This window comes from Oryctolagus cuniculus, chromosome 5 (genome assembly GCF_964237555.1).
Source record: "Oryctolagus cuniculus chromosome 5, mOryCun1.1, whole genome shotgun sequence".
Taxonomy (NCBI): domain Eukaryota; kingdom Metazoa; phylum Chordata; class Mammalia; order Lagomorpha; family Leporidae; genus Oryctolagus; species Oryctolagus cuniculus.
In genome coordinates this window covers 72,194,452-72,213,292 of record NC_091436.1, presented here as the reverse complement: position 1 = coordinate 72,213,292, position 18,841 = coordinate 72,194,452, and the positions used below count along the sequence as shown (strand labels likewise).

The window sequence follows — 18,841 nt, the reverse complement described above, 5'->3', positions numbered from 1 at the left end:
CTTTTATCTTTTTAAGCTACTGCATCTTTTATCTTTTCCCCTGCAACTTTTTATTATGAAACAATTTAAAAATTCCCAAAAGTTGAAAGATAAAAATATAATGAACACCTATATACTACCAAGGTGTCACATATATTAATATTTTGCTATCTGGTATTTATCTAAATATGATGGGTGTATAGAGAGCTGTATACATGTGTGAGTACATTTTTTTCTTTTTTGGCTGAACTGTGAAAGTTGTAAAGATCATTATATTTCATCCTAAAATATTTCAGCATTTTATCTCTAAACAACAGACATTCTTCACTACTTCATTTTCATACCTGATAAATGAACAATTCTCTAACATCATCACATATTCCATCAAATTCTAATCCCCCTAGTGGACCCCAAAGCGTATACTATTTCTTGAATAAGGTTCAGCCTAGCCTTATACTTTATGTTGATTATGTCTCTTTAGTACCTTTAAATCTAGAACAGCTCTTTCAAGCTTTTACTTGCCAAAGACTTTGGCTTTTTTAAGCAATCAGGCCAGTGTATGTAAGTCACCTTGAGGATCTCGTTAAAATGGGGATTCCAATACCTGAGAGCCTGCCTGAAGATCAAGCTCCTAACTGATCCTATTGCTGGAGGTCCACAGAACACACTTTCAATAGCAACCATGCATAGTGGCCCGTATGGAATGTGTCTGTTTCTTCACAGTGCTATTTACTTCTAGCTCTTTTTTTTATAAATAAAAAAGTTAGGGCTGGCGCTGTGGCATAGTGGGTAAAGCTGCCGCCTGCAGCGCCAGCATCCCATATGGGCACAGGCTGCCCCACTTCTGATCCAGCTCTCTCTTGTGGCCTGGGAAAGCAGTAGAAGATGGCCCAAGTGCTTGGGCCCCTGAACCCACATGGGAGACCCAGAAGAAGCTCCTAGCTCCTGGTTTTGGATCAGCACAGCTCCGGCCATTGAGATAATTGGAGAGTGAACCACCAGTGGATGGAAGACCTCTCTCTCTCTCTGATTCTCCTTCTCTGTGTAACTCATTCAAATAAATAAATAAATATTTAAAAATATATAAATAAAAATTTAAAAAGTTAATTCTAAATATTTTAGCACACATTAAGCATTTTGTTTTTTTCACTATATTTTGGAGTCTTACTTCAAGTACCTATTCTAATTCCTACTGAATACTATCCTGTTTGGGGTCTCAGCTCCATTCCAATTTTTATGATTGCTCATTTACTTTTTCCCACCAATACTACTTTATTTTATTGCTCAAATTGTTTGACCAACCACAAACAATTAAATTCAATTAATTAGTATGCCATGTCTCATATTTAGATAGTTTTGGTGACTGGAGGCCTTCAATTGGCTCCTCTCTCTGACACACCACCAATCACTGTCATCTTTTAGCATTTCTTTTCTTTTTTTTTTTTCGTGGTACAAAATGCTCCAGACTCAGATTCATCTTGTGTACTTCCTGCTCAAGTCCTAGAATCAGCCATCATTCCAAGGAGCCCTGACTCCTTTCTGAGAACCTGAGACCTAGGCAGTAGTGCACTTCCATTCTAGGTATTCTCTGGCTGTGCAACTGCCCACAAGGAAGTCTTTCTCTGGCTGCACTGAGGGGAAGTGGAGACTTCAGCAGGGAAGCTCAGCTCCAGAGAGCAGCAAGCCCTCAAAGTACTTTTTCTCACCAAAAAATAGGTAAGTCTAAGAAGAGGAAAAAAAAAAAAAACATGCAAAGGATTTTCATTATAAACTAGCTAAGACAAACCAGTACATTTGCTGTACTGTAAATCAACCCAACACAGTTACAACAAAACTGCAGAAAGATCCTTAGAATAACAAGGTCATTTGTCAGGGATCACCAGGGAGAATACTGACAGAACCGTCAGCTTTCCACAACATGCACAGCATGGTGTACTCCCGAAATTCATCTATGATAGTGAAGATACACTATTACATGACGACAGTTCTTACACAGATGATCACAGGTAACTATCTCTTCTCCATCTTCCTCTTTCAAGGATTTGTTTGTGATCAGCATAAAATCCCGCTTAACTGCACACTGCACAACCTGCCTAGTTCGGCGAGAAAGATCCACTCTTCAGACAAGTGTCACCCAGATTGGGATGTATCTTCTCCACACAGTCCCACACATCGTGGCGCCGTCAACAGGGAACGCCCTGTAGCACTCCCACTCGTTTACTTTTTAACAGTCAAGTTCAGGAATTCAGCACTAAATTCCAAATCTGGATTTTTGTCATTCCATGTTTCAGATAAGGGAACTTTCAAGACTGCCATTTTAAAAAGCCATTTTTTAAAGTCTGACTACAGAATTGAGCTGCAGCAAATTAGAGCTTCAGGAGTTGCAGATATATAAAGCCTCTGACTCCCTGATCATTTCATCTCTTCCTACCTTTCCCCTCCAAACTCCATCATCTACGTGCCCCCATGGTTCTATAGCACACAGTCAGTAATTCAAGTGCAGTATTTCCTTTTCTAATCATACTCCCCAGTCCCCCCAGCTTGCTTAATCAGCCACTCATATTTTCCTTTCCTGTGTAGGCTGACATTCACTTACCAAAAACTATCAAGTTTTCTACTTTGCTAAGGCAAAAGAGAGATGATCAAATGGTAAATCTGATCTACCACAAATTTACAAACTTGCCTCCATCAATTTTAAATTTGATGTCCAGAAAAGAGACAGGTATAACTAATAGATTATAGGGAAAATGGCCCATAAGAAACTGGCCACATTTCTCCCTTACAGGACAGTTACAATCTCCAAAAAGATAAGCATAAACATACAGATAATGTTGGTGAAATAACAGATAGAACCAGGCATTTGACTTAGACTCTGTGAACAACCTGTGCATTTTTTTTCAAAAACACTGACTGAGATCTAATGGCAACATAGAAGCAATTTCCAAAGATTTTTCTGATGTACATATGTAATACATCTAAACCTACAGCCTCATTTGATACAGTAACCTACAATTTAGCAATCATTTATATGTGCAGTTTTCTTTGCCAATTTCTATTTACGGGGAAAAAAAGAGAACAAATTAAAGGCCAATTATTAGAGTGTTTAAAACGTTCAACAGAATTGTGTCTGGGGGACAGCACTGTGGCATAGCAGGCCAAGCCTCTGCCTATGGCACCGGTATCCCATATGGGCGCAGGCTCGTATCCCGGCTGCTCCACTTCCAATTCAGCTCTCTGCTATGGCCTGGGAAAGCAGTGGAAGATGGCGCAAGTGCTTGGGCCCCTGCACCCATGTGGGAGAACCAGAAGAACCCCTTGCTCCCAGCTATGGATCCACTCAGCTCTGGTGTTTGAGGCCATTTGGGGAATGAACCAACTGATGGAGGATCTGTCTCTCCCTCTGTATGTAACTCTGCCTCTCCAATAAATACATAAATCTTTAAAAAAAAAAAAAAACAACACCTGTGTCTGGAGTTCTCCAAGACTTCTCCACATTTTGAGATTTGCTAGGTTTCACAGGACTCAGCAGACATTGTACTCATAGATATCATTTAGTACAGCAGTAGAACAGACAGAGAGCCTGATCTAACAAAGAAAGGCCAGGTCTGGGGAAATTTTGTGCCAATTCCTTGAGCTCTCCCTCCCACGAGGAGTTAAACAGAAGGCTTTCTTCACCAACCAAGAAAACTCAACACCAGGTAAGTAATCCTGCGTCCCACGGAAGCCCATTAAAGACTTGGTGCCCAGTATTTGCATGGAAGGTGGTAAATCCGGCACAAAAATTACTTTTCCACATAAACCACGTTGCCCCGGGTGGGAATCCTCCCAAGGTCCAAGCTCCCAGACGCCTACAAGGCACCCAAGGACAGCAGTCTCAGGCCTGCTATGCCAACTCCTAACAGCACAAATAAGGTCTGACCGCGGCGTTTTCCAAACATCAAACAACGGTTTTCAACTGCAGCATTACCTAACGACTGGTTTTTATCCCTAATGTGGGATGTGAGTTATTTAGAAAGTTTTGTTTTTAAACAGGCTAAGCAAACGAAAGCTCACTTTAAAAAAAAAATCTTCCCTACTGTTGGGCACTTTCCGGGATCTGAGGCAAGGAAAGAGATACATTTAGACACTAGGCTCAGAAACGAACAGCACTTAGCGTTAAGCTTTGTATCACGCTGTTTGAAGCACTTCGATCGGCATTAACCCACCGAACCTTCACCAGCACTTCATGAAATGGACTACTACCATTTCCCCCGTCTTACGCTAGAAACTGAGTTAGGTGAAGCGGCTTGCACAGGTGCCGGGGTCAGGAAGCGGTGGATGGGGATGGGGACCCCGACGGGCCGACCCCAGCTCGCCTAAGCCACGAGGCTGCCAGAACCCGTGCTTTGACACGCTTCCTCCAGCCGCCAACAAACGCCCGAAGCGGGGAGGGAACCTGCGCCCGCAGCACAGCACGCGGCGGCGGGGACGCAAGGATGCCCGCCCCGGTCACGGCGAGGCGGGCCCGACCCCTCCCCGGCGGCCACGCTCCCGCCGCCGCCGCCGTGACACCAAGCCCCCAACCCCCGCCCCGCACTGCTCTCACGCGGCCCCAATGACCGCCGGCGGCCCAGGATTCAGGAGCGCGAGACAGCCTCATGGGGTGCCTCGCTCCCCGCCCCGCCCACCCACAAGGGGGCGTGGGTAGCGCCAGCCAAGACCCAGAAACTGCTGCAACCCCACCGCTACGGTCTTCACTCACCCCGCCCGGCCGGGCCGCCGCGTCTACAACCAGGTGGGACTGCGCCTGCGCGGCTGTACGGCGGGCGGGCAGAGGCGGGGCCTCCGGGGCCGGCGGAGGTTCGCGTGCGCCCGGCTCTGGCCACGCGCCCCGGGTGGGGACGGGCGCGGCCGGTGGGAAGGGCGGGGCCGTCCCGGATGGCGCCTGCGTCCTGAACGTCCGCGGAGCCGGCCGGCCCTTGCTCATCCTCAAGTAGCTGTGGACTCTCAGTTGGATTGGGACGGTGGCCTGGCGTGAGCCGCTGGAGTCTTGCGGAAGTTCGCTGTAGGACAGCCTCTGACTTCCCTCGGTCACTTCTCTGGACACCTGGCGTTCATCACCTCTAGCTCTATTTCCTTACTGTTCTGGAACCTGCCGGGTCGATTACTGACTAGACTGCATGTCTCTGGGACCAACACTTTTTGCTCTTTCGAAAGCATCGGGTGAAGCGTGACTCATTCAACCCAAGTGCAGTTTCCCTGTTCATACTGTGGTTTATGAAAGTATTCAGACTGAGGATGCCACCCGAAGAATACTCGGATCTTCAGTATGAGATTGAAGCAGTCCAGTGGGGCTGGGCGTCTGTGGGCCCCTCAGACATGGGTAGAATGTCCCTCACTAGCAGACTGCCAGCTGTGGCTGCAAAGCTTGTCTCCAGACTGAATGGCATCGCCCCCAGTGATAGCTTCCTGCTGCTAGTGTGACCTCCCGGCTTTAACTCCCACCTTCAGGGTGGTTGCAGTCTTTCACCCAGAGCTGGCAGAGCAGGGGGCTGGGCCTCTAAGGAGACCCTTGCTAGCTCCCTGAGCCCCCAGCCAACCAATGGACAGTATGTGAAACCCCTGTCCAGTGGGCATCCCCACGGAATGACCCAATAGAAAAAACAGTAATGCCTTAAAAACCCAGGTCACTTCCTCAAAGCCAGTGTCCCGCTCCGGAGCTCTGCCTGCTCTCCTCTCAGATCAGATGCTTTTTCTGTTGCTTGCCAATCAAATGAGTTTCTTTTCTGTCCAATAGAAGTGTCTGCCTCTTTGTAAGTTGTTTCCTGGCATTTTATTCCTATACTAAGCTGAGGAAAAGAACCGGAAACTCACTCCTGCAACCACCCTCCCCTCTGTCACTGGTAACAATGATGACTTTTTAATAATTCAAAGTCCATAAAATAAGTTGAACTATAGATTATGTTTGAAAATATATAACTGTAAATTATGTCGCTGGTAAAGAACTCTGAAGTGGCTTATTAACTTCTAAAGTATTGAAAAATAATTTAAAAGCATGATTAATGAAATTCTCAGGAATACATCTCAATAATGCCATTTAAAAATTAATATTCTGATTTTTAAAAAATATTTGAGAGGTAGTGTTAGAAAAAGAGGGAGAGAGGCCGGCGCCGCGGCTCACTAGGCTAATCCTCCGCCTAGCGGCGCCGGCACACCGGGTTCTAGTCCCGGTCGGGGCGCGGATTCTGTCCCGGTTGCCCCTCTTCCAGGCCAGCTCTCTGCTGTGGCCAGGGAGTGCAGTGGAGGATGGCCCAGGTGCTTGGGCCCTGCACCCCATGGGAGACCAGGAAAAGCACCTGGCTTCTGGCTCTTGCCATCGGATCAGCGCGGTGTGCCGGCCGCGGCGGCCATTGGAGGGTGAACCAACGGCAAAGGAAGACCTTTCTCTCTGTCTCTCTCTCTCACTGTCCACTCTGCCTGTCAAAAAAAAAAAAAAAAAAAAAAAAAAAAGAGGGAGAGACAGAGAGGAAGGTCTTCCATCTGCTGGTTCACTCTTCAAATGGCTGAAAAGGCCAGAGCTGAGCTGATCTGAAGCCAGGAGCCAGGAGCTTCTTCGTGGTCTCCCACATTGGTGTAGGACCCCAAGCACTTGGGCCATCTTTCTCTGCTTTCCCAGGCCATAGTAGAGAGCTGGATTTGAACAGGAACAGCCAGGACTCAAACTGGTGCCCAAATGGGATACTGGTGCTGCAGGCAGAGTCTTAGCCTACTACACCACAACATTGGCCCCAATATTCTGATTTCAATCTGAATAAATTTGGAGTTAAATATAGCTTCCTTTATACCGGGGAACTAAATTGAGAATGAGCTAAAGGTGAAATAATGAGAGGCTGGTGTTGAGGCCTGTGGGTTAAGCCTGCGACCTCAGCATCTTATATGAGATTGGAGTCCTGGCTGTTCCACTTCTGTTCCAGCTCCCCCCTAACATGCTTGGGAAAGCAGCCAAAGAAGGCAAGTGCTTAGGCCCCTGCCTGGCCCATCCCTGGCCATTGCTGCCATTTGGGGAGTGAACCAGAGGATGGAAGACCTATTTCTCTCTGTCTGTAACCCTGCCTTTCAAATAAATAAATAAATCTTAATAACTCTTTTAAATAAATTAATCAAATCTTAATAAATATAAATATGATTTATTTATTTGAAAAGCAAAGTTACAAAGAAAAGGAAGAGACAGTTTAAATAAATACACATATTTATTAATATAAAATTAATAAATATAAAAATATAAATTAATAAATAGTGCTCCCATCCCCAAAGATGTCCCTGAAATCTGAGACCATGTCAACTTGCCTGGCAAAAGGCAGATGTGATTAGATTAGGTATTTTGAGATCAGATTCTCCTGGGTTGTCTCAGTTTTGATATAGAGAGATTTATTTATTTATTTTAAGGGTGATACCAGACTACATGGGAGCAATTCTCTATCTTTTTTTTAAATTTATTTTTTATTTATTTGAAAAGCAGAGTTACAGAGAGGCAGAGGTGGAGGGGGAGAGAGACAGAGAGAGAGAGGGAGTCTTCTGTCGGCTGGTTCACTTCCCAAATGGCCATAACAGCCTGTGCAGAGGCTGTCCTAAGCCAGGAGCTTCTTCCGGGGCTCCCATGTGCATACAAGGGTTCAAAGACTTGGCCTTCTTTTACTGCTTTCCCAGGCCATAGCAGAGCGCTGGATCGGAAGTGTAGCAGCAGGGACTCGAACCAGTGCCCATACAGGATGCCGGCGCTGTGGGCAGCGGCTTTTACTGGCTAGGCCGCAGTGCTGGCCCTGATATAGAGATCTGTATAACAGGGAGGTAGGAATACCAGGGAAAAAGAAGGTGACATTGCTACAGAAGCAAGGGGCAGATTCAGAGATGTGTGGCTGCTATGGAGCTGATTTTCAGGATGGAGGAGTTAAGAGCCAGAGAATGCAGGCAGCCACTGGAAGATAGAGAGGGCCACTAAGGAAGTTTTCCTCCGGGAGCCCTCAGAAGGCGCACTGGCTTGCTGATTTATTATTTATTTATTTGAAAAGCAGATTTACAGAGAGAGAGGGAGAAGGACACAGAGATCTTCCATCCACTGGTTCACTCCCCAAAAGGTCACAATGGCAGGGGCTGTTCCAGGCTGAAGCCGGGAGCCAGGAGCTTCTTCTGGGTCTCCCATGTAGGTGCAGGGGCCCAAGCACTTGGGCTATTTTCTGCTGCCTTCCCAGGCACATTAGCAGTGAGCTGGCTCGGAAGAGCAGCAGCTGGAACTGCAACAAGTGCCCACATGAGATGCCGGCATGGCAGGCGGAGGTTTAACCTTCTAAGCCACAGCGCCGGCCTCTTGTCATAGCTTTTAAACTTTGCCTTGCCTAAAAAAATAATAATCAAAACCATAAAAGCATTCATGACCCTGAGTTTCTTCCAAAACGATTTTCAGTTTTAAACCAGGGGAAGCTTTGGTCGAGCAAATTAAGCCTTGCAGCAATGCCGAGTTCGGCCGGTGCTTGGCTGGAGGGCGCTGGAGAGCCGGGAGCAACGCGCCTTGGGTTGGAGAGGAAGAGAGGAAGGAGGAGGAGGAGGAGGAGGAGGAGGAAGTGGTGGGCCAGCGGCGATGGTGCTGCCCCGCCTGCTGCTCGCGACCCCGCGCCGGGCGGTCCTGCAGTCCGTGGAAGCTGCTCTCTGCGGTGAGCTTGGCGGTCCTGGGGAGAAGGGAGAGCGCCCAATCTTGGATCCCGGGCAAGCGGTGGCTTTGGTGGGGGTGCCTGCCTTTTTTTCGACTCCCAGTTAAAGTTCAGACCCATGACTTTGCCTCTGGTTATCTAGCGCCCACTTGGGGTTCTTGTTTCTTCGGAGCCGTGCGATTGGGGCCAGGGGCTGCTCTGGGGGCCGCAGCAGCAGGGGTTTTAATGGAAGTGGTGCTTCACTGAGCGTGGGCTCGTAACCCAGAGGAGCAACCAAGCTGGCCAGTCCTTGCCTGGAGAGGCATATTCACAAGCCTAGCCCTTGCGACCCACCGGAGAGCCGCGCTGTTGGGGTGGCGAGGCAGATACCTAACGTGGTAAAAAAACAAACAAAAAAAGCAACGCCCTTCTGCAAATGAGGGACCTGAGAGGTGAAATAAAAACAAAGCACCGCCCTTCTGCAAATGAGGGACCTGAGAGGTGAAAGCGCCGAATCCAGAACGCAGACCCCTTTTTGCTTTATAAGCTGCCTCTCCTCCAGAATCAACTGCTATCTGGGATGCAGCTCCAGAGGCCCAGGATGACACTGCCCCGTCCCCAGTCCCTCGTTAACTGCTGATCCGTTCTCTGTCATGATGTGCCTTTCTATGCACGCTGCTGTTCCCTTGTACCTTTTACTCGGCAGTCATTTATTGAGCAGTTTCTCGGGGAGATGGAAGCAAATCATCACCGTACACAGCCCAGTCCAGTGAGACTGCAATGGAAAGAACAGCTGACTCCCCGATCTGCAGGAAGCATTACAGATAGGTGCTTTATGCAGTTTAAAAGTATTGAGAGAATTACATGTTATATTTTTGTTACAGTAAAACCATCAGTGAAGCACAGCCTGTCTCTATATATCTTGTCCAGCCCACTCTCTTTCCTAGATAAGCTTTGGTGCACTTTTTTTTTTTTTTAAGATTTATTTATTTATTTGAAAAGCAGAATTACAGAGAGGTAGAGAGAGAGAGGTCTTCCAACCACTGGTTCACTCCCTAAATGGCCGCAATGGCTATAGCTGGGCCAGTCTGAAGCCAGGAGCCTGGAGCTTCTTCCAGGTCTCCCACATGGATGCAGGGACCCAGGGACTTGGACCATTCTCCACTGCTTTCCCAGGCACATCAGCAGGGAGCTGCATTGGAAGTAGAGCAGCTAGGACTTGAACCAGCACCCATGTGGGATGCCCGCACTGCAGGCTGCAGCTTTACCTGCTACACCACAGCACCGGCCCCTTGGTACACATTCTTCTAAACATTTTGTCTAACTAAAAATCCATGTAAAATACTACATATACGAATGTGATGTGCGCAGATTTTTCTGTAATTTTGTCTCCTTTGGGTTTTCAAAAGCTTTCTGTGAAAGTACATGTCAACTTTTAACTGCTACATTTATCCCATTGTAAGGAAGAGGGCACCATAGTTTATTTAACTAGCTGAACACTTTGATTCTCAAATGTTCTTGCTATTGTAATAAATAGTTCTTCAAGAACTACCACTGTGCATGCTGCTTTGCATATGTGTACAAGTATTTTACTAGATACACAGACATGGAAGTGTTAAAAGGGAGGTGACAAGTGACATTTAACTGGGCCTTACAGAGTGCACGTGTTCCAAGCAGATTTGAGGCAGGTGGACAAGACAGGATTTGAACCTAGGCTTACCTAACTTTACGATCCTTCCTCTTCCCACCGTGAAAATGTATTTAAAGCATACATATACTTTTGATTTAGCAGGAGGGTAGGGCAATTGGAGTGGAAAGGGCAGAGGTTTGGTAAACCATGCTGGCAAGGAGGGCTGAAGGGCCTAGAACAGTCTAAGGAAGTTGGACAGTGCTGTATGCAGTATCCTAGAGTTAGGTTTACCTATGTAAAAATAGCAAAAATACCAAAGTAGGAGGTTACTCAAAGGTTAGACTCAAAAGGTGAACATCAGCAGCAGGCATTTGGCAGTAGTAGTTAAGACCCTGTTTGGGATGCCTGCAGCCCCTATCAGGGTGGCCAGGTTTGAGAAACTCCACTCTCATTTAGGTTTGGTCTGTATTACTCTTGATAATCCCTTATGAGACCCACACATTATCCATCACACATTACACATTATCTGTAAATCCCAAATAGCCAGTTCCTCTTCAGCGAGGGAATAGGTGTTTTTCTGGTTGAGCATCAGATCGTGTGGCTGACTGACAAGTAGAGGCCATGACCCATAAAAAGCACACTCTCTAGCTCTAAAGAATTAGTGTGTAGTGGTGCATACCAAGAGAGGTTTGGGGGGAACACATGCTTCCCTCCAGCTTTTGTCACTGAATGGAAAGACAAGAAACCCAGTCTTTTTATTTTTTCTTTCTTTTTTTTTACATCTTTATTTACTACTATTTGAAAGGCATAGACAGAAGAAGGACACAAAGATCTTCCACCCTCTGGCTCACTCCCCAGCTGCCCACAGCAGCCAGGGCTGGACCCGGCTGAAGCCGGGAGCTGGGAACTCCGTCCACGTCGTACGTTGGTAGCAGGGACCCTAGTACTTGGTTCATCATTGCTGCCTCCCAAGGTGAGCGTTTACAGGAAGTGGGAATCAGAAGCGAAGCAGTACTTAAACCCAAGCACTGACGTGGGATGCAGGTGCTATAACCCCTTCACGAAAACCCAACAAATTCAGTCTTCACTGAGTATCTCCTGCTTCTCCCAATTTCCCAATAGGAGTATAGCTAAATTATAGAAAGTTAAATGTCAGCTTGTTGACTCTATAAGAAGAACAATTATGTTTCCCAACAGCTAAGTGTCAGAATCTTGAGTTTAACATAATGTATAAAATTACCATGGTTTTCAGTTCCTAGGAATAAGAAGTAATAATAAATGTGAATTCAGCCTGCTGGCTCTGGATAGTATTAGGATTCACAAAACAGCTAGTTGAATGAAAAATTCCTTAAGTCCAGGTGTTTGCTTTTATTTTTATTTGCATTTTTAAAAGTTTTATTTATTTATTTGAAAGGCAGAATTACAGAGAGGCAGAGGTGTAGAGATAGTCTTCCATCCACTGGTTCACTCCCCAAATGGCTGCAACAGAGAAAGCTGGGCTGATCCAAAGCCAGGAGCCAGGAACCTCTGAGTCTCCCACATGGGTGCAGGGGCCGAAGGACTTGAGCCACCTTCTACTACTTTCCCAGGCCGTAACAGAGAGCTGGATCAGAAGTGGAGCAGCTGGAAACTTGAACCAGTGCCCAAAGGGGATGCTGGCAGTGCAGATGGCAGCTTTACCCGCTATGCCACAGGCCAATTTGCATTTATTTTAATTATTTAAAAAGACTTATTTGAAAGATGTCAATGAACAGCCAGGTGAAACACTGCATATCACTAGTGTGAGGTCTGCAGGGGTCTTAAGTGCAGAAGCTTCCGTCCTTGTGAAGTTGGGGTACCCCATTCTAACAAATGAGCATTTATTCACCAACTCATAATGCTCTCTGATACCCGCAGGTTAGGGAGTTTTATGGAAGCTTTGTCATGTAAGCATGTAAGCATGACTGATTACTTTATTTAAAATGATCTCTTTATATCTATCTATCTATCTATCTATCTATCTATCTATCTATCTATCTTCTATTTGAAAGCAGAGTTACCAAGAGAGACTGCTTCCATCTTCTGTTTTACTTCCCAAATGGCTTATTAAACAGCCAGGGCTGGGCCAGGCCAAAGTCAGGAGCCAGGAACTCCATCTATGTCTCCCACATAGGCGGCAGGAACCCAAGTACTTTGGCCATCACCTGCTGCCTCCCAGGCTCATTAACAGGAAGCTGGATGGGAAGTGAGGGAATCAGGACTCAAACTGGCACTCAGATTTGGGATTTGGGTGTCACAAGCAGAAGTTAAACCTGCTAAACCACAATGCCTGCCAACATATAATCAACGATAAACTCTATCTCCAGCTCTTTAACACTCTCTGGAGGATGAAGGATGGAGCTGAATATTCCAAGAACTGATCATGACCTTGTCTTTCTGGAGACTAGCCCTCAACTTCAAGCTATCCAGGAGCCCACCTACTCACTGCAGTAGAATAAAAGATTCCATCACCCCAGAAATTCCAAGGGATTTAGGAGCTCTGTGTCAGGAATTAGAAGCAGAGACCAAGGATATATTACTTATTATTTTACACTGCAGCATACACACATGGAATTCATAGTTTTTTTTTTTTTTTAAAGCAAAAACAAAACAAAAAAATCAACTATAGTTAGCTAACTGAAACTGGGGAGAAAATTCTTAACCTACTCTTTCCAGCTATGGTGTCACTGTGAAGTTGCCTAAATTGTTGGATTTTTTTCTAGGTTTGAAGACAATAAAGGGAAGTTGCCACAATTTTTGTACTGTTGTTTCTAAAGATGTCACTTACAAGGAACTAAAAAGCTTGCTAAATTCCAAAAACATTATGTTAATTGATGTTAGAGAGACATGGGAAATTCGTGAGTATGGAAAAATCCCTGGGTCTGTCAATATACCACGTAAGTGACATATATCTTAAGCTTATTAATAAATATTTATTTTCAGTAATTTACTGGATTTAAAATTTGTTGAAATTATTAATTTTCTTTCAGTGGATGAGGTAGGTGAAGCTCTTCAGATGAACCCAAGAGACTTCAAAGAGAAGTACAATGAAGTAAAGCCATCCAAATCTGACAATCTAGTGTTTTCTTGTTTAGCTGGAGTAAGAAGCAAGAAGGCTCTGGACACAGCAATATCTTTGGGCTTTAACAGGTGTGTAGAGGAAGGGAAAAATAGATTCAAGAAAGGGTATTTTAATGTTTCATATATTCATTTAAGTAGACATTGTTACTACTCTATTCAGGAATTTTTATTAATTACTGCTAGTAAAGACATTATAATAAGACTAAGAGGTGTACACTAAACTGATCTTCTGTAAAAAAAAAAAAAAAAAAAAGAAAAAAAAAGAAATTATCAATTCCCAACTTGACTCTCACTGGGATTAAACATGACAATAGGTCTGATCTGATTTCATCATCATTTTAAAAAAAATCATCTATTATTTTTCACTTTATGTCTCTGTGTGGGAGCAAACTGTTGAAATCCTTACTTAAGGTATACTAAGCTGATCTTCTGTATATTAAGATAATCGAAAATGAATCTTGATGTGAATGGAAGGGGAGAGGGAGTGGGAAAGGGGAGGGTTGTGGGTGGGAGGGACGGTATGGGGGGGGGAAGCCATTGTAATCCATGAGTTGTACTTTGGAAATTTATATTCATTAAATAAAAGATAAAAAAAAAAAAACAAAAAACAACAAAAAAAAAAGACTAAGAGGTTCTATCTTTTCTCTCTCTCTATATATATATATATATACACATATATAATTTATTTGAAATTCAGTTACAGAGAGAGCTCGAGCTTCCATCTACTGGTTCATTCCCCAGATGGCCGCAACAGCTGACACTGGGCCAGACTGAAGCTGGGAACTCCTGGGCCTCCCATGTGTGTAGTAGGGGCCCAAGCTCTTGGGCCATCTTCTGCTGCTTTTCTCAGGACATTAGCAGGGAGCTGGACTGGAAGTGGAACAGAAGGATTCAAACTAGTGCCCATCTGAGATGCCAGCATTGTAGGCAGCAGCTTTACCTGCGATGCCACAGCACTGGCCCCAACAACACAGTCTTTTCATAGGCTTAGAATCTAAGTAGCATGGTGAATGGCTACTGCATTATCTCTAAAGTTCCTACCAACCAAGGAAGGGATCTGGCGCAGGGTGAGGTTGCCACTTGGGATGCCTGCATCCCGTATCAGAGCCCTTGGTTCAAGTCCTGGCTCCTACACATCCTATCCACCTTCTTGCTAATACACACTCTGAGGCAGCAGATGATAGCTCAAATAGTTGGGTTCCTGCCACTTAGGTGGGAGACCTGGATGCAGTTCCAGGTGCCAGGTGTTTGTCTCTATGCCTTTCAAATAAAATGAAAATAAAATTATAAGTTCCTGTCAATTTTCTGTTACTATACATCAGGAGAAAATGTTCACATAACTATTTGATTGTTTTCAGTGCTCAACATTATGCTGGAGGATGGAAGGAATGGGAATCCTATGAATTTACAAAGAAACAAGGAAACTGAGTTTTGGAACACCAGTTGGCTCTATCTTTGTATGCATGCAGCTTAGCATAGTGGAATGAACAAAATAAAAACCTAGTCCTGGTACCAGTGGTTAATGGTAAGGGAGTTTTGTGTAAATTAATTACTTTTTGAACCTTTTCTTCAAGTGTGAATTGAGAATGCCACTCCCCTGCTTACTTTCACAGGCCATTGAGGACTGTAATTTGCCATGGATACATAAGGATTGGGTTCCAGGAATTGATTATTAAGTTGTTCATTTAATTCAAGAGTAGTCCAAAAGACCAGGATACTTGTATTACCTAATCACATGTGATAATACATGTTAATGTAATTTCTATTCCTCAAAGACACTACAAAGTAGAACAATAGATTAACAGTCTTGATCTTAAAAATTCATAAATCTAGGATCCAGACACCCAAGGACTTGTGGCAGTGTTGTGACCAGCAAGGTCATGATATAACTTGCAATTTAAAAAACTAGAATTAGCATGAAGATAGAAATCAGAATAGTGGTTGCTTCTGTGAAGGGAAGATTAACTGGTAAAAGCAAGGAAGAAACTTTCTAGGGTGACAGAAATGTTCCATACCTTGGACGAAGTGTCATTAAATTAATCAATAAGGGATTACTTTAAAAAGTTTATGGGAAAACAAAATTAAAAATAAGCTTATTTTGGTGCAAAAAATTTTTTAAATCCATGTTTTTGATAAAAAGTTAAAATGTATTTTCCAATGGGCTTACTGAAGTCCCTTCATACATTTGTGAAAACTCATTTTAAGTGAACACAAAAATATATGTTTTCTGTAAGTGATCATACCTCAGTAAAAAATAGTGAAAACAGATGCTGGCATTGTGGCCCGGTGGATTAACCTGAGACGATGGCATCACATATGGGTGCCAGTTCATATCCTGGCTACTCCACTTCCAATCCAGCTCCTGATGCCTCTAGAAAGGCAGGAGAGGATGGCTAGAGTGCTTGAAACCCTGCCACCCCCATGGGAGACCTGGATGAAGCTCCTGGCTCCAGGCTCTGGCAGATGGAAGATCTCTCTCTCTCTAACTCTTATCTTTCAAATAAACAATAAATCTTTTAAAACTGAAAATAGAAACCCAAATGTAAATGACTCTTAGTAGCATGTATATATAAATATACATATTCCTTTTTAATGTTAAGTCCTACAATTGTTAGTGTGCAATAAACTTGTATTTTCTTTTAAAGATTTATTCATTTGAAAGGCAGAATTAAAGAGATTCTTCCATCTGCTGGTTTACTCCCCAAATGGCCAGGCTGATCTGAAGCCAGGAGCGAGTAACTTTTTCCATGTCTCCACGTGGGTATGGGGCCCTAGTACTTGGGCCATCTTCTGCTGCTTTCCCAGGCACATTAGCAGGGAGTTGGATCAGAAGTAGAGCAGCTGGGACTCAAACCAGCACCCATACTTGCTACGCCACAGTGCCAGCCTCCAACCTATTTTCTTCTCCGTTTCTTCAGACCCATCTGTTTTCACTCTTATTCATGTAGTCATTCAGATTATTTAAGGCCTAGCAGTAACTATAAGCACTTGGTTTGTCCTAAGTGAGATGGGAAGCCATTGGAGAATCTGATCAACTTATATTTCTTTAAAAAAAAAAAAAAAAGGATTTATTTTATTTGAAAGGCACAGTTAGAGAGAGGCAGAGGCAGAGAGACAGAGGTCTTCCATTGCTGATGTTCTCCCCAAATGCCTGCAACAGCCAGAGCTGAGATGATCCAAAGCCAGGAGCCAGGAGTTTCTTCCGGATCTCCCATGTGGGTGCAGGGGTCCAAGCACCTGGACCATCTTCTACTGTTTCCCAAGCAATAGCAGAGAGCTGGATCAGAAGTGGAGCAGCCAGGACTCAAACTGGTGACCATATAGGATGCTGGCACTGCAGGTGGCAGCTTTACCTGCTATGCCACAGCAACAGGCCCTTGCACTTATATACTTATGTTTCTGAGATTATCACTCCAGTTTCTTGTAGACCAACTCTATAAGAATTACAAAATGGGCCCACTTCCGATCCAACTCCCTACTAATGTGCCTGGGAAAGCAGTAAAAGATGGCCTAAGTGCTTGGGTCCCTGCATTCATGTGTAAGACCCAGAAGAAGCTCCTGGCTCCAGGCTTCAGACCAGCTCAGCTCTGACAGTTGCAGCCATTTAGGGAGTGAACCAGTGGATGGAAGACCTTTCTCTCTCTCTCTTCCTCTCTCTCTACCTCTAACTTTCAAATAAATAAAATTTAAAAAAAAAATTAGAAAAGCTGGAAAACACACACACACACTTCTGCTGCCAAATATTATTCCTCTTTTGATTATTTTTTCAACCATTAAAAAAATACAGCAAACGTCTTAACTCAAGACCAGGCTAAAGCAGATAGGAAGCTAGATTTGGCCTGTGGGGCAGTTTGTAGCTCTGAGTAACAGTCACCAGTTATCCCTACAACTTTTTATATACAATGCTCAAAACTTAATAGCATAGCAATAAATAAGACCTCATGACTGAAAAATAACAGTAAAAAAAATAGCTACAGAAGAGCTACATATTAGTATCTTCAGACACAGACTTTACAAAATAACTGTGATGAATAAGTTCAGTAACTTAGATGACAACCATTAAAAAAAGGCATCAGAGCAATGGAACAGGCATCAGAGCAATGGAAAAATATAAAGTATAAGCATCAAATGGGAATTCTAGAACTTAAAAATAAAATAACAAAAATTCAATCCCTAACAGATAGTAGATGGGCTTGCTTAATGGTAAATAAGACAGTGTTGATGATGACTAGTGAAAATGAGAACCCTAAAGGTACCTGTAATAACATGCATGACTCTTACAATGTCAATAAAAAAGACAAATATGGATATATATACTGTATAATATAGTTTTAAAACATACAAAATAATATTTAGGTATATGGACATATACAGAATAAGTACAAATAAATTATGAAAATAATAAATAACCAAGTTCAGAATGATTTCCATTGGTGGGTGGGCACAGTAGACTTTAACAATATTGTTATAGTTTTATTTAATATAGCTAGAAGGTAAATATATTATTATTACCTTTTCTGTGTGTGAGAAAGGAACTATTATCCTCACTTGAATACACTTAAACAAGATTACACAATTATAATACCTTAATTCCTGATACATTTTTAAAAGAAATTTTTATTTATTGATTGATTTGAAAGGCAGGATTAGAGAAAGAGTGAGAGAACAAGAGAGAGATCTTCCATCTGCTGGTTTACTCCCCAAACAGCTGGAATGGCCACTATGGCAGGCCAAAGCCAGGAGCCAGGAATTTCATCCAGGTATCCCATGTGGGAGCAGAGGTCCAAACACTTGGGCCATATTCTGCTGCTTTCTCAGGCATGTTAGCAGGGAGCTAGAGTAGAAGTTCAGCAGCCGGTACTCAAACTGATTTCCATACAGGATACTGGCATTGCAGGTGGCAGCTTAACCTGATGCCACACCACTGGCCCCCAGATTATATTTTTAAAGGCTACATATACTCTGTATTACTGCCATAATGGCTTAGAAGGAAGATATCCTGTTCAAAATGGCAACAATAAACAGCCTAATGGAAAGAGCCTGAATTAATCAAGTGTCTCCGTTCTTCACCTGCCTTATGATACTGGTTGGGTCTCTTGGATTCTGCAATAATATGCCCTTTTGCCATCTAGTATTTATATATTATAAAAATACTGGATAGAGGTAGGATCAGTGAGAAATTTTTTATTATTAAAGACAAATGAAAAACTGAATGCTTCTTTCAGGATCCAGTAAAAAAAAAAAAAGTGTTCAATGTTTATAAAGGCAGCAATTTATTAATACAAAAATATACTTTCCTGTGCTGTAAGTTTTTCCAGGAGTAAAGGAAAATAGAAAAGGAGAGAAATTTTAAGAAGGTATTAGAGTGGTAGAATCTGGTTGAAGTGTATCCAATTGGGGATAATAATAGTTCCTGCCTCACAGTACAGTTTTAGAGATTAAATCAGATAATACAAGTTAAAAAAACAAT

General features: G+C 43.5%; 2 protein-coding genes and 1 pseudogene across 8 annotated transcripts in view; 1 reads left to right on the top strand and 2 right to left on the bottom strand.

Annotated features, from left to right (window-relative positions):
• USP45 (ubiquitin specific peptidase 45) overlaps positions 1–4,860 on the bottom strand; it is a 67,295-nt gene extending 62,435 nt beyond the window's left edge. For 2 of the 7 annotated variants that reach the window (XM_008263309.4, XM_051854465.2), the window contains exon 1: positions 4,721–4,860. The gene's annotated coding sequence lies outside the window, so the exon portion shown is untranslated. Of the gene's footprint in view, positions 1–3,441; positions 3,581–4,238; positions 4,377–4,720 lie in introns of those variants that run through there. The other 5 variants (XM_051854464.2, XM_070073755.1, XM_070073756.1 and 2 more) reach the window with 5 other exon arrangements.
• LOC127493252 (protein Churchill-like) lies at positions 1,686–2,156 on the bottom strand (annotated as a pseudogene).
• Positions 4,861–8,500: 3,640 nt separating the features above from the next.
• LOC103349855 (thiosulfate sulfurtransferase like domain containing 3) lies at positions 8,501–14,900 on the top strand. Its single transcript, XM_008263313.4, has 4 exons — positions 8,501–8,666; positions 13,014–13,187; positions 13,281–13,440; positions 14,730–14,900. The coding sequence occupies exons 1-4, from the start codon at positions 8,594–8,596 to the stop codon at positions 14,797–14,799; spliced, it is 477 nt and encodes a 158-aa protein (XP_008261535.1). The 5' UTR covers positions 8,501–8,593; the 3' UTR covers positions 14,800–14,900.
• Positions 14,901–18,841: the final 3,941 nt, after the last annotated feature.

What these genes read in the sequence shown, in the direction of transcription:
- LOC103349855 (XM_008263313.4), top strand. Translation starts at nt 8,594, where the DNA reads ATGGTGCTGCCCCGCCTGCTGCTCGCGACCCCGCGCCGGGCGGTCCTG. An exon ending in TGGGTCTGTCAATATACCAC is followed by an intron (nt 13,188 to 13,280) that starts GTAAGTGACATA and finishes ATTTTCTTTCAG; the next exon opens with TGGATGAGGTAGGTGAAGCT. An exon ending in ATATCTTTGGGCTTTAACAG is followed by an intron (nt 13,441 to 14,729) that starts GTGTGTAGAGGA and finishes GATTGTTTTCAG; the next exon opens with TGCTCAACATTATGCTGGAG.